The sequence below is a fragment of the Natator depressus genome, chromosome 3 (assembly GCF_965152275.1).
Source record: "Natator depressus isolate rNatDep1 chromosome 3, rNatDep2.hap1, whole genome shotgun sequence".
NCBI classification, from domain to species: Eukaryota; Metazoa; Chordata; order Testudines; family Cheloniidae; genus Natator; species Natator depressus.
In genome coordinates this window covers 159957057-159972825 of record NC_134236.1, presented here as the reverse complement: position 1 = coordinate 159972825, position 15769 = coordinate 159957057, and the positions used below count along the sequence as shown (strand labels likewise).

At 42.2% G+C, this 15769-nt stretch overlaps 1 protein-coding gene across 1 annotated transcript in view; it reads left to right on the top strand.

Annotated features, from left to right (window-relative positions):
- Nucleotides 1–15769, top strand: part of DNAH14 (dynein axonemal heavy chain 14) — a 467695-nt gene that overhangs the window by 71103 nt on the left and 380823 nt on the right. Inside the window, 2 exon segments of the mRNA XM_074947623.1 lie at nucleotides 8010–8266; nucleotides 10151–10328. Of these exon segments, the coding sequence (XP_074803724.1) occupies nucleotides 8010–8266; nucleotides 10151–10328 (435 nt within the window).

Below are 15769 nucleotides of genomic sequence, written 5' to 3'. Positions count from 1 at the left end.
TTAGTAGTAGTTTTAGCTTGTAGTAGTTTAAAAAAAACTTTAAATTTTTTTAATATAGTTTTCTTCTAATACCTTTTATATAGTTTCTCTCCTCCCAGGAGTTTTACTTTACTGGGAGGGCATGCCCAGTTCTCTTGGTTTCAAGAACTGCCTGTCATGCCAGGAGGCAATCCTGGTGAGTGATGGACAATCCTCATGCAGCTGTTGCCTCAGGGAATCTCATATTTCCCAAAAGTGCAACTTCTGTCTGGCATTAAAATCTAGAGCCAGAAAAAACAGGGAGATAATGGAGAACTCAGTGCACTCAACCACTGACCCTGGCCAGGGGACCCCCCTCTCTGCCCCCTGTTTGCTGGTCTCCTAGTAAATCCACTGTCACTGTCTGTCTCTGAACTACACTCCATGAGGGCATCTAAGAGGAAGACCCAGGCTTCCTCCCAATGACCATCCCTTGAGTTCTCCAGGTAGGGGATCTGCCTCAAAGAAATACGGTCTCTAATGACTCCAGCTACTTCAGTATCCACTGCTCTCAGACCTGGTACCCATGAGGCTGCTGGTTCCTCAGGTACCAAGGGCACTGTCAAACCTAAAGACTATGAAGACCCAGGCTCCGAGAGGCCATCAACACCATCAATGGAGTGAGGTGACAAGAAGAGCGCTACCTCTTCTCATTTGGAACCGAAGAAGCCTTCTCAAGGTCTTTCTGTACTCCCCTTAGAGTGGTCAAGATTCACAATACCGGCAACTCCCTCAGCCACTGTCACTTCAGCGCAGGCCATGGACAAGGTACTGCAGGAGTTTTGTTTTCCCTGAGACCTTGCTGTGTTCGAGATGCCCAACTCTTCATTTCTAGGCTCTGATATACTCCCAGTACCGAGGACTTCCAGGTTGCTGGACGTTGTGCCCAGTTCTGACTGTTTCACCTCATGGTTTTGTCCGGTGATCCACTACTGTGGAATGATTTGGAAGAGAAGGATTCTGATGAAGATTTTTGCCTCAGTCTCCCAAATATATGTGCAAGGCTCTCCTCTGCATTTGTGTAGAGGCTCTTTTCCAAAGGTCTCTGAGGAGATTGGTATCACTTGTGAGAAACGGCCACAACCACCATCTAGCTGGTATGAACACCCAGGGATGCCCCCACCCATGCCATATGCACCACCTCCTTGGCCATACTGGAACCCTCGAGTGTCCGATCGCCAGCAGTTCGCTAGGGCTTTGAGCACCATCAGTTGGATAATAGCCTTCATCACCCTCCCTCTCTAGAAAACTGGAACCTCAGGAAGAAATCTTTGAGGAATGGGAAGCTAAGGCTGATGAAGACATCTCTCCACTGGCCAATATCTCTTCTTCATTCCTGGATGAGGCGGTTATGCCACCTCCTCCATCCCTGGTTGCAATTTCAAGCAGTTTCAAGACCTTGTCAAGAGAATTGTGGATTATTTGTAAATGCCTCATGAAGAGGTTAAAGAATCATATCATAAGCTGCTTGACATCCTTCATACAGCTTCATCTGCCCGCATTGCCTTGCCTGTTAACTTTTGCAGGGTCTAGAGGAGCCTCATTATCTGGCACATCCCAGTCACAATTCCACCTACATGCAAGAGAGTGGCTTAAAAATATTATCAGTCTGTCCTGTATAAGGAGAATTTTTATTTTCTCATCCCTCTCCTTACTCTTGGTGGTCGACATGGTTAATGGCTGTGGGAGGAAGCAACACGCTAAATCCAGGCCCTATCATAAGCACCTTTACTTGTTTGATAGAAACTCGTATTTGTCAGCTACTATACAGTTCAAATTTGCCTACTACCAGGCTTTAATGCCAAAGTATAATCATGCAAATTATACTAAGCTGAATTTGTTTACTGAGCATCTACTAGAAAAACAAAGAGAACAGTTCCAGGCAATTTATTGCAGAAGGCCAGCTGTGTGCCAAAATATCTCTGCAGACCTCCTATAATGCTGCTAATACTGCCACCCATTTGATTTCTACAGTGGTAGTTATGAGGAGGGCCTCTTGGCTCCAGCTCTCAGGATTTTCAAAGGAGATGCAAAATACAGTCAAAGACCTTCCTTTTGATGATATCAAACTGTTTGCTGACAACATGGATAAATCTCTGCATTAAAGGACTCGAGAGCTACTTAATATATTCTCTTGGGATCTATGTACCTGCCCTCAAGAGAAAGTTTAGTAAGCCCCAGATAGCACAGATGTCCTGTCCTGTCCTGCTCTCAAGCTTCCAGAGATCATACAAACCTCAACACAAGGGACAGAGGTACCATAGAAGAAAACCACTCACTTCTAAATCTTCAACCTCACAGTCTTCCACCTTCACTCACAAATTTTGATGGGGGTGGTCGAGGTTCTGAGTTACCATCCCCATTCTTGCTAACTGCATCTATTCACCTACCTTCCTTTCTTTGGCGACTGCCTTTACCACTCTGGTGGGCTTGGGAGTCAGTCACTATAGACAAGTGGGTTTTGAAGATTTCTGCACAGGGTACTCCATCCACATTATTTCTCTGCCACCTGCCAATCCCCCTTCCCCATCTTTCTATAGGGACCACTCTCATGAGAATCTGCTACAGCAGGAAATGGACTCTTTCCTATTCTTATAAGAACAACTATACTGAGTCAGACCAATGGTCCATCCAGCCCAGTATCCTGTCTTCCGATGGTGGCCAATGCCAGGTGCTGCAGAGAGAATGAATAGAACAGGTAATCATTGAGTGATCCATCCCCTGTTATCCACTCCCACCTTCTGCAAACAAAGGCTAGGGACATTTCAGAGCATGATTTTGTATCCCTGTCCATCCTGGCTAATAGCCATTGATGGATCTATCAGTGGTGGACTCTTGGGTGCTATAGAACTGGTTCTCATGCAGCACAGAGGAAAGGGATTTTATTCCTATTTCCTGGTTCCAATAAAGAACAATGGTTGGAGACCCATCCTAGATCTAAGGCAACTCAGCATCTTCGTGAAGGCACAAAAATTCAGTATGGTGACACTTGCAGCAATAATTTCATCACTGGACCAAGGGGACTGGTTCTCAGCCCTTGACCTTCAGGGTGCATATTTCAATATAGTGATCCACCCATCTCTCAAAAAGATTCCTACATTTTACTATTGGTCAGGACCATTTTCAGTACAGGGCGCTCCCTTTCAACCTACCATTTACCTCAAAGGTCTTTTCAAAAGTATTGTCAGTAATAGTGGCACACCTCTGCAGAAAAAGACATCTGGTGTTCCCTTACCTAGATGAGTGGCTTCTGAAAGGTTGTTCCGTAATTGTAACTTCACAGGCAACTTGTGAAGCAATAGACCTGCCCCTCAAATTGGACCTACAGTTGAACTTTCAAAAATTCCCCTTGACTTGTGTGTGAAAGTTAGATTCATTGTAGCTTATATCATTTCAATAGAGCCAAGAGCCTACTTCCTAGTGCACAGATTCGTGGCTGTATCCAACATAGTTAACACAATCCAGATCAGCCCTCAAACCCCGGTTAAAGACTGTCTTCAGCTGTTGGGGCATATGGCAGTTGGTAGTTTTATTATAGACCATATAAGACTGGGAATGTGTTGCCTTCAAGGGTGGCTCAGGACTGTTTTATTCACCAAACAGACACAGTCTAACTACACTACTTTCCATACCTATCTTGGTGGGTGGAAATATCTTCACAATGTTTGTGCAGGAGTCCCTTTCACCCACACTCCCCCAATGATTGTCATAATGATGGATGTGTCCCTACTGGGGTGGGGAGCTCATCTAAACACCCACATAGCTCAGGTCAGGTGGGTGCCTCAAGAAACCACTCTATGCATCAACCTCCTGTTACTTAAGGTGGTCAGATATGATTATCTCCAGTTTCTGCCACTAATCAGGGGCAAACACATAAAGGTCATGATGGATAACATGTCATGCATGTTCTATACCAGCCAGCAAGGAGGGGCAAGATCTCCCTACCTCTGCGCCAAGGCTGTCTAGCTTTGCAATTGGTGCATACATAATCAAATTGTCATCACAGCAGCTTACCTCCCAGGAGTTCAAAATGGGACCACAAACTAATTCAGTGTGCATGGTCTGTCTCGAGACCATGAGTAAGAGATGGATTCCATCATTCTTCACCACATATTCTGGCAATGAGGCACTCCTCAAATAGACCTGTTCACAATGATGATAAACAAGAAATGTGCCCAGTTCTGCTGCAGAGGCGGGCTGAGTCACCGATTCTTGGGGGATACCTTTCACTTTCAGTGGTTGTCAGGTCTACTGTACGTGTACTCCTGACTCCTCTAATATCCAAATTTCTACATGAAATAAAAATGACAAAGCCAGAGTTATTCTAATAGTTCGGACCTGGCCCAAACGAACATGGTTTCCTTACTTGATACAGCTGGCCATTTACTCACTGATCACTCTCCAGGCCTCTCCCAGGAATGAGGGAAGGTCCTTCACCCCAGTCTCAGAGTTCTTTGCCTCAAAGCATGGTTGGTCAATGGTTCAAAGGATTAGAAATGACTTATTCAGAGAGAGTAAATTTTCTGAACTTTCAGCTGTAGAAACGTCTATGCACTACACTTACTTACAAAAATGGGCAAGATTTGAGTGCAGGTGTGACCTCAAACACATTCTGTTAACAGCCTTATCTCTGTCAGATATATATTGGACTACATCCTAGAACTAAAAAACTTGGGGCTGTTGCTGATCTCTGTTAGAGTCCACCTGGTAACTATCATGGCATTCCATTCTCCAATAGAAGGTTATTCCGTATTCGCCCACCCAACGACAGAGAGGTTCCTGAAGGGTCTTGAAATCTGTTTCCACTGGTCAAACATCCTACTCTGGTTTGGGACCTCAGTCCGGTTCTTAAATGCCTTATGAGATCACCGTGTGAACTGATGGCTGCCTGCTCACCCCTCCATTTATCAATGAAAACAGTGTTTCTGGTAGCCATTACATCAGCTCGATGAGCTGGGGAAATAGGAGCCCTTATAGTATATCCCCCTTTCACAATATTTTTCAAAGAGAAGGTCACATTACGACCAGATGCCAAGTTTTTACCAGAAATATCTTCCGAGTTCCGCATTAACTAACCCATTCACCTCCTGATCTTCCATCCTACACCTCACCTAGGCAAAGAAGAGGCACTGTTACACACAGTTGATATCAGGAACCCTAGCCTTCTATCCTGACAGAACTAATCCTTTCAGAAAGGCTCCCAAATTATTTGTCTCGTTCACAGACGGCTCAAAAGGGTCTGCAATCTCTGAACGAAGACTTTCCAAGTGGGTATCCAACTGCATTAGATGTTGCTGCCAATCTTGAAGCACCCTTGGACATGCAAAACTCACTCTACAAGGTCCATTTCCACCTTTACAGCCATTCTCAAAAATGTTCTCATTAAAATATATAGGGCTTCGACTTTGACCTCTGCACATACGTTGCGGAGCACTATGCAATAAGTCATGACTCTGCTTTTGATGCAGCATTCAGCTTGGCTGTGCTTTTCTTGATCATAGAATATCAGGGTTGGAAGGGACCTCAGGAGGTCATCTAGTCCAATCCCCTGCTCAAAGCAGGACCAATCCCCAACTAAATCATCCCAGCCAGGGCTTTGTCAAGCCTGACCTTAAAAACCTCTAAGGAAGGAGATTCCACCATCTCCCTAGGTAACGCATTCCAGTGTTTCACCACCCTCCTAGTGAAAAAGCTTTTTCCTAATATCCAACCTAAACCTCCCCCACTGCAACTTGAGACCATTACTCCTTGTTCTGTCATCTGCTGCCACTGAGAACAGTCTAGATCCATTCTCTTTGGAACCCCCTTTCAGGTAGTTGAAAGCAGCTATCAAATCCCCCCTCATTCTTCTCTTCCGCAGACTAAACAATCCCAGTTCCCTCATAAGTCATGTGTTCCAGTCCCCTAATCATTTTTGTTGCCCTCCACTGGACTCTTTCCAATTTTTCCACATCCTTCTTGTAGTGTGGGGCCCAAAACTGGACACAGTACTCCAGATGAGGCCTCACCAATGTCGAATAGAGGGGAACGATCACGTCCCTCGATCTGCTGGCAGTGCCCCTACTTATACATCCCAAAATGCCATTGGCCTTCTTGGCAACAAGGGCACGCTGTTGACACGTATCCAGCTTCTCGTCCACTGTAACCCCTAGGTCCTTTTCTGCAGAACTGCTGCTGAGCCATTCGGTCCCTAGTCTGTAGCGGTACATGGGATTCTTCTGTCCTAAGTGCAGGACTCTGCACTTGTCCTTGTTGAACCTCATCAGATTTCTTTTGATATTGGACTCAACTCCGAAGCTCCCTCCTCCTTAAGGGGAACTGCTCAGTAACCACCTAGAGTGGCACATCCCTAGGGACGCTATTTGAAAAAGATGACGTGGTTACTCTCACTGTGCAGTAACTACGGTACAATCAAGATATGTATCCCTATGTGGTCCACTACCCTCTCTCCTTCCCATCTGCTTCAGAGTTCTTTGCTTCCTGATAGAGAGGAAACTGAAGGTGGTTTGCCCGCCAATACTATATAACAGCATGGAGCATGAGGCTGAGTAATGTGCATGCACGAGTCGAATGGACGCTACTATTATAAATCTCCGATCAAAGACGAAGGGGTGCAAGCATATCTAGAATGGAGCACCTGTACGGGCATACATCTTGAAGAACCACAGTTGCTGCACGGGTTGAGTGACCGTTTCTTCCTTGGTATAGCTGCTGATCCTCAACCCTCATCTACAATGTTTGCTTTCAAGACTGTATTTATACATTCAGTACATGCCTAGAATATTGGTTGTCTCTTCAATTGATTTGGGAAATGTTGATTTTATACTAATGTGTTTCTGCGTGAATTAATAAATTGTTGATTGGTTAAGAGTAATCAAGTGTCCTGATTAAAAAAAAAAAAAGGTTCAAGATGAAAATTGATTTGAAAAGAACCTAGCATTAAATTAATAAGCTAATGCTTCCTGGACTCAATAAAAAGGGGTTATCCTAATTAGATTCTGTTCTGATGATGGCTATAACACTTATCACATTGACAAATCTAGCTTGTTGGATACTAGCTATAAAACGTAGTTGGCACGATGGCAAATTCATAAAATTGACCCCCTTTCATGCCTGTATGCCCTCCTTAAAGAACCAGTGTTTAATTCAGCTAAACTGCTGGTAGATATGTCCATATATATATATATAATGAATGAATGTTCACACCACATGGAAGAATCCTGTATGAAAGCCTTATCTTGTCCAAACCGATGCCACTGGACTCTTTGAGCCAACCCAATGCAGCTTCAGTCCCCTAGAGGTATCATATGTGCTGTGTAGTAATATCTATATCTGTACTGAGACTACTGCCAACAGGACCCCCAGTCTCCTCTCCCATATATTGGCCAGTCATGGCCTGCCTCCCAGAATTATTTCACAGGCTGATTATGTCCCAACGGACACCAAAAATCACCTCTGCTCTTTCCTGAATTGCACTTCAGTTCTGTGATCCAACAAAATACTTCTGCCAAACCTTGTTTTGGTGACTGAGAACACCTTGGATTAGTGTGCATGCAGCATGTTTGTGCAAATGCATTGACATTGAGGAATTAATTTTAAAACTTAGTGATGTGTGTATAAACATATATTATAGTAAAAGCTTAAATAAAAGTATGGTAGGCATTAGGCTTTGAGGACGCTCTGGATAGATAGTTTATTTTAGTGTTTATTACTAATGTATATTTGTGGTTATTTTGTAATATTTATCTTTATTTATACTCTACTAACAACATATTAAAAAGATAAAAAATTATTTCTTTCAGAAGTATTGTCTTATTTAGCATAGAAAAATTGAATTTCCATGGTGTGTCTATCTCTATGGAACTTAAAAGCATTTCTGAACAATACAGAAAAGTCTGTAATAAAAAGTTGACTGTTACAAAATGTGCTGAATGTGATATATGAGGGATTTAAAGCATACCTGTCTAAATTTATTTTTACTAACACTGTAGGTGGCAGAAATGAAGGGAGCTCAAAAGCTTTTTCAGTCTGTGCCAACTGACAGCAAAGAAAATCCAAAATATGTTGAGATAAGTGAATGGCGTCAGATGATGAAACGCTTTTCAAGGTTTCTTCAGCTAGTTGACAAGATCTTCCAAGAACTGCTCCGTAAACTGGTGCACAATGCTGTCCAGCTGCTGTTGGAGTTATTTAAGGATTCCAGCAACGTGACCAATCCAGATGAAAAGAAGAATGAAAACCTTATAAGGTTATTTCTGGTGCTCTAGGTTGGGAGCACTGGTTTAAAACATTTTAATTTCATTATATTATTTTCTTAAAGTAATCTGATTCTTTTTTATTTTGCTCTGCTTTTATATTGTTTGTGGACCATCAGTTTCTTCTACATTGTTTTCAAGCCCTCTACACACATGATTTCCTTATTGTAAATACTTAGAGATGTGAGATTTGACTCTTAATATTAATGGAGACATCAGTACAGTAAGCGGCAGATCCATGGCTCTTAGACCCAGGGCTGGGGAGGGGCTCAAGGGCAACATTAATGTGCTTTCTTCACTGCTCCAGGTGAAAGGATTGTAGGCTGCCAGATTTTGGGTGTGGGCAGTGTGCCTCTCTTGGATCTAAAGCTCCGTACTTTACCGGTCCGTGGGTTCTTTCCACATTTAGGGCCCAGATCTATAGATCCATTCTTATGTCCTGATCCAAAGTCCACTGAAGTTAATAGAAGTCTTTCCATTGACTTCAGTGGGCTTTGGATTGTACCCTTAGTCTGCAATATAAAGTTGCATTTGTGTAACTTGGCTACAGTAGCATGCATTTGTGATGGAAATACATGACCTGTTGTTTTAGACTAATACTTCCTTATTTGGTCAGTGAACTTTCTTTAAGTGTAATTGAGGCTGGGGAAGTTACACATAATGAATGAGTAGATCCATGAGTAAGGAAACTATGGCATTTACTTGACATTAGTTCAAATGTAACCTACATTTGATGTGAGTATTCATAGTTTGTAGTTTTTCCTCATTGAAGTGCTCTCCTCATTGAAGTATTTCAAATGTTTCTTTTAAGTGAATTTTAGTGCCGTGAAAGAGTGCAGAATTAACGTTCTGGCATCTGAATTTTTTTCTTTATCCACAAAACAGATGTAACACAGCTAGCAACTATCCAGTTATCTCTACACCACCTAATCAATGTGTCCTCCTCCCAAAGTTCCAGAGATAACCCCTAGAGGTTTCAGAGTAATTTTAATTTCTGTTTCCATGTAGTTCTTCATATTTCTGCTGAGGTTAACAGGCTGCCACATGATATTGGTTTATATAATGTGTGGGATCTGGACTGGGATCACAACTCCTTTCACAGAGACAAATATATATAGTGTACGACAATATTCCATTACTACTTGTCTGAACCATATTTGAACGCATGGCCTAAAACTGAAGATCTTCATATTTCTTTACCAATTCCCTGAGTCATCCAGTTCCCCACACACTGTAAATTTTTATATTCCTTCTAAATTACATTACAAATACATGTTTGTGTTTTTATTTGGAAAAATGATAGTTCATGCCTGATATATAAAGCCATGATGTGAAATCGTGATGTAGTGAAGTGTATAGTCTGTCTGTCTGTCTGTCTGTCTATCTCAGTGATAACTCAGACAGGCTTGCAAGCTCTTTAAAGTGGTTGTTTAATGTGTCTCCTGCAGCTCCTTATAGCACATAATTAAATTACAGAATGTTTTAATATCAACCAATTAAGTTATTAAGTTATTTAATATCAACCAATTAAGTTATTATCCAATCAGGATATAGATTATAAAATCATAATACTTGGTCAGTCGTTTTGCTGTGAGAATATATATAAAAATAGTAAATGAAATAATGAATTCACACTACTGTGGCTCTTTTGGGTAATGTTGATTGCTAATTTGGCTCCTGAAATGCTGAGATCTGAGTATCACTGATCTTACTAATAAGTTTACCTGAAAAATAGAGAGATCTATTGAAAAAATGTTACAAACAGTTTTAACGAAGCTGCTTTAGTGTTGAAAGATAGAGGTAATTAGTAATTCTTTTCTATCTAATTAGTAAGAAACATATAATATCATTTTCTTTGGTTCATTTTGTTAATTCAGTATTTATAAGAACACTCTTGTGAGACAATCTGGCCTGTTGGATGCAGAATACAGTTCAGTAGGAGTATCTGAAGAATTCATTCAAGATTTTGAGAGAGCATCTCAAGAACCATCTTTCCATTCAAGGGAGGACAAAGTTTTAAAACCTGAAATAATTACTGTAGCTGATATTGACAAGGTAAAGCAGCTGCCAAAATATAGGATTTTTCTTTGAGTGCTTGACATATATATTCCACTGTAAGTGTGTGTGCTTCCCAGTGCACTGGAGCTGGAGGATTCTAGTGATCAATACCCATTGGGGTGGTGCACACCCCCTGAGTGTCCTCATTCCTCCAACTGAGGGCATAAAGGGCAGGATTACCCCGTCCACCTCTCAGTTCCTTCTGACCACCTGTTGCTAAAAGTTGGAGATCCCAGTGACACCTTGTGCTCACTGTTTTTCTGTGCTCGTCAATAACTTTTCTTGTGTAAATACTTAGTGTAGTCATTAGTGTATAGTATTTCCTTTGTTGTCTTCTAATAGAAGATTTGCTTTTATTTGTTTTGTTCATAAGGTGGTGCTCCAGTATTGACTTGAGTCATGCATAAGTCCCCAGGCTTTAAAAACTGCTTGTCTTGCAAGGTAGTTATGCATGTTAATGATAGCCATATTAGATGCCTCATCTGTTTAGGTGAAGATCATGTCAGGGACGTGTGCTATTTGCAAGTGCTTCTCTAGAGAATACAAAATCCAGAGAAGCCTGTCTGAGATAATAGCTTATGGAGAGTCGTATACTTCCAGTCTGTGATCCTGGCCAGCCTGAAACTGATCAAGTGAAGCACACCACCTCTAGAAGTGCTCCAGCAGCTACAACTTCATATGTTCCATCATTGAGGTCCTTGTCCTCTGATAGATGGAGAAAAATCCTTAAGATGACCAGAGAAAAGAGGCACTGTTCCCATCCCTGGGAACATCATCATCAAAAACTCCTAGGACTTCAAGCTCTGTATATATCAATGATAGCTCAGGACCCAAAAAGGGCTTCTGGAGCACCTGTGGAGACTGACCCATCATACTCTCAGTGAAAAGGTACCTTCTAAGTTGACTGGTACTGAACTGGTACTGTCTACATCAGGTTACTTGGCACTGGTACCAATGATACCAGTACTGACCACTTGGGTGCCAATGAAGCTGCTACACTCCACCGTTCTTTTGGTAGCAGTAACCCTGAGATCATTACCATTGATGTGTTCAGAGATGACACTAATGACTGCAGCACCAATACTCTCAGTACCATGAAATCCCCAAGTGTCTATGGCAGCCAGAGACTTGCTCCGCGTGTCAATTCCAGGTTCTCTCATATGTCAAATCAGGGTCTTGGGACTGGCTTCAGTACCATTAAAGCCAGTCTGAAGCCTTCAAATATAAGGGCTCCAGGTTACACCTACTGGCACTGCACTGTCCTTACCAAAGGAATATTCTTTTTCCCCATCAGATTTACAGAGCAGCAGAGAGGCTTCCCCTGCTAAATCCCATGCATCCAAATTTCCCCCACCATCCACATCCAGGCAGTATTCTATAAAGTGTTCTTACAAGCATACCTACAGGTCCGTGGCAAGAAGATAACTTCTTGATGTCCTCCTTCTTAGCCACCAGCTCCTTACACTTACTCCCTGTGATATTATTGAGTGCCGGGGAAATCCTGCAAGCAATGAGATCTGTCTCAGCTTCAATCCAGACCAACCTTCTAGAAAAGATATTGTGCTCCCTCAAATGGCTCATCCTGTTGCTAGCTTAGCTCCTTTGGATGAGGGCATGCAGGAAGAACAGCAGATTCCAGTGCATCTGTCTGTCTTCCTCACCAGAAGAGACCATTATACCTGAATCATCTTCATGGGTCCTGGATGACTACAGATCCTTCCAGGATCCCATGTAGAGGGTTGTCTTGTCTCGCGCTATCCCTGGGGTAGTGGTCCAAGAAAGCCTTCACAGACTGTTGAATATATTGTACTAAGCTGTACCCAGGCAGGTATCTTTACATATCAACACCATCAAATCTTTGGACCCTGCTAAATTCCTGTGGCAAACACCAGGTTCTCTGGTGTTGTGACAGTTAGGGTCCAGACACCCCAGGGAGAGAGCAAGGGGTCTGAACCCCAAAGAATAAGCAATTAACTCAACTTATTGTACTATAAACAGTGTCTTGGAAGGTATCATATGAAAAGTGGTGACACACTAGTCATGAATATCATTGCATGAAGTACATATGAATGATGTGTAATGGGTTATGTGTGTGTGCTGGAAATATATTCCTAAAATATTTTTTGAGGGTGGACTTGATGAACACATTCTTCCTGGGCAAAGGAATGTTGTTTAGCCCGTTTTCCTGTGCGTCCAGTGTAAATTGAGCAAGGTGATGCCAGATACAGTGGAAGTACATTTGAATTTAAGGTAAACAAAGTAATCAACAGAAAGAGCTAATTCCCAAGAGGATGAGGAAGACTGTGTCTGTTCATCGGCAGGGGAGAATAACTTTATCTGGGGATACACTTCAAAAGAATACATTTCAAAGGTTTACTGGACTATAAGAAGAAGGTGAGAGAGAAGTGCTTAGTATCCATCACTTTAAAGGACAGAAGAGGCCAGCACTCTTGACATCTGTGAAAAGTTGATCCTTCAACCATGGGGGATGAAGAGAATGAGAACTGACTGTAGATGAGAAATTGCCTGGGACCAGGATTGTGAACTTTCTTTAGACAAAAGAAAGTGTGTTACTTTTGTTTTATTTGTAACCATGCCATTCTCTTTTTCTCTTGCTTATTATCACTTAAATCTATGTTCTTTATTAATAAACTTTATGCTTATTTTTACTACAGACCCCATCTCAGTGCTGTGTATTAAGTTAGGATGTGTTCTCAGTGAGTCAGGAGGCTGGTGTTTGTTTATTGCCTCTTTGGAGACTTCAGACTTACTTTCTGTAAGTGTCCAATGAGAGGGGCTGGATACTGCAGAGAAACATCTCTGGGGAGGTTGGGATTTGGAGCGCACTGAATGTTACTTATGAGGCAAGGTCTAGACTGGCAGAATCTTGAATAGTTTTCTGGTAAGGCAGACAGACTGATGTGGCAGGGAGCTGTCACACAGTTTAAGCTCCAGCAAAGCTCTTTCTTGCTAAGGCAGAGAGGTAACACAGTGGCTTAAGATTCTAGGTTCCCTGAGGAGACCATCACTAATCTCAAAAAGAGCTGACTTCTACTGTTAGCTGCCATTGCAGGGGTTTGAGAAGCTCTTTATTGACCCTCTGCTGGGTTCTTTGGTCAGATGGGCATTTCAAATCTACTCCAAAGGACAAGGGGCCAGAGAGGCTTGATTTGCTTGGAAGGAAAGAAGGCTTATTTTAGTTGTAGCCTCCAAATAACAATTACAAACTACCAGGCACTATTATTGAAATATGATTTTAATAACTGAGTCACTGAACAGATTTACTGACAAATTGCCTCAAAAAGTGAAGGACCAGTTTAAATCTGTTGTGGCTGAGGACCAGCAAATAGCCATGACATTGTTGCAAATGACTCTGGACACAGCAGATACAGCCTTCAGTTTCATAGTGACTGCTGTCACCATTGGGAGATCTTCCTGGCTTCCCATGTCAGGCATATGTAGGGAAGTTCCAAACTTGACCTTTATGGTACAACCTCTTCAGTGGAAAGATTGACAAGGCTTTATACTCTCTTAAAGGCTCTAGAGTGACACTAATGTCTTTAGAAATGTATACCCCAGGCTCCAAGAAGAGGCAGTGTGGGCCTCAACAGTGCCACTGCCAGTGCTCCTTTCAACATTGGCAGGCTGATTTCTCCAGAGAGTGACATAAGTTTCTATGAAGAAAATAATGTACATCTGCATCAATGAACTCTACCCATCAACCTCCATCAGCCACAAGGAAGCCAATTTGACTACTTCACTGGGAGCAGAGACCAGTCATTTTGGATCTTCCCAACCAGTCCCCGTCCTCTGGGAACCAGTTGTACCATTTCTGCAGTATCTGCAACTTCATAAACACAAATCGTTCTAGGCTCTGTGGAATTGGGATACACCATCCAATTCCACGTTTTGCTGTACGCTGCCAACCTCTTTCCCCATCCCTATTCAGTGACTTATCACAAGATTGGACTGTTCAAGATGTACAGTCTTTTCTAGGTCTTGGAGCAATAGAGGGAGGTCCCTTTACAGCACAGGGGAAGAGTGTTTTGCCTCTGGTATTTTCTTGTACCCAAAATAAGAGGGCATTTTCGAGCCTGTCCTGGACCGAAGGAAATAGAACATCTGTTCAGAAAGCTAAAATTAAGTATGAGTGCCCCTTGCCTTCATTATCCTGTCCTTCGATTCAAACGATTGCTAAGCTGCTATCGACCTCAAGGTTGCCTATGTTCATGTGGTTATCTGCCCAAGGCACAGAAAATACATAAGGTTTTTAGTGGGGGTCGTCACTACCAATATACAGTGCTTCCATTTAGCTTCTCATTAGCTCATTTCAGACCACTTGGGATCCACTGATTCCCATAACTGGACAGTTTAAGTCATGGACAAGCCAGCCAACAAGTAACAGATAGCATCTGTCAAATCCACTTGCTGTTTGCAAAACTGGGTCTGAAATAAACAAGGAAAAGTTGATACTATCTTGTGTACAAAGAATTGAGTTTATTGGGGCCATTCTAAACTTTCCTGCAACCATCTACCTGCCTCAGGAAGGGTTTCAGTCCATCTAAACCTATGCACCAATCTGTAGGCTCACCCAAGTACAACAGTGAGGACTTGTCTGAAATTACTAGGATGCCTGAAATGAAATTAAATAAAATCTGCCTCAGATCATCTCATCTTCCCAGAGTGCAGAATGTTCTAGTGGATTGTCTAAGTAGGAAGTTATCAGCAACCATGTATGGACCCTGAAACACAAAATAGTTCAGATTATAGTTAACAAATGGGGTATCCGTGCTTTATACCTGTTCACTACCCACAGAAAACAAAATGTAACCGCTTCTGTTCCTGGCCATTCGTAGTCTAGGATCAATAAGACGCATTCTGGCTTCCTTGCATCTCAGAACTTCTATATGCGTATCCTTCAATTGCACTGAGTCCTAGATTTATCATAAAATTGAAATAAGATCAGACCAACATTATTTTAATAACTCTAACATGGCTGTTGCAATATTGGTTTTTGGATATTCAGACTCTGTCATGACAGCCTCCTATAACCATGCAATTGTTCCCAGATTTAATCTCTAAGAATCTGAAAAAGTTTCTGCACCAAGATCCTTACAGCCTCTCCCTCACTGCATGGTTGTTGACTGGCTACAGATGCTGGAGGGGATCTGCTCATATAATATACAGAACATCATATTAACAGCAGGAAAAGCTCACCAAGAGCAATTTGCCTAGATAAATTGGAAAGATTTTATTTGGGCCCACTGTCATCTGCTGTCACCATCCAAAGCGCAGATTCAAGGTATTTTGGAATATCTGTTGGACTTAAAAGAATAGGGTCTTTCTATGAGTACAGTAAAAGTTCACTTTGCGACCACATGTGCTAGTCACCCTTTGGTCCATGGAAATTCTATTTTCTCCCATCCCATGGAGGGAAG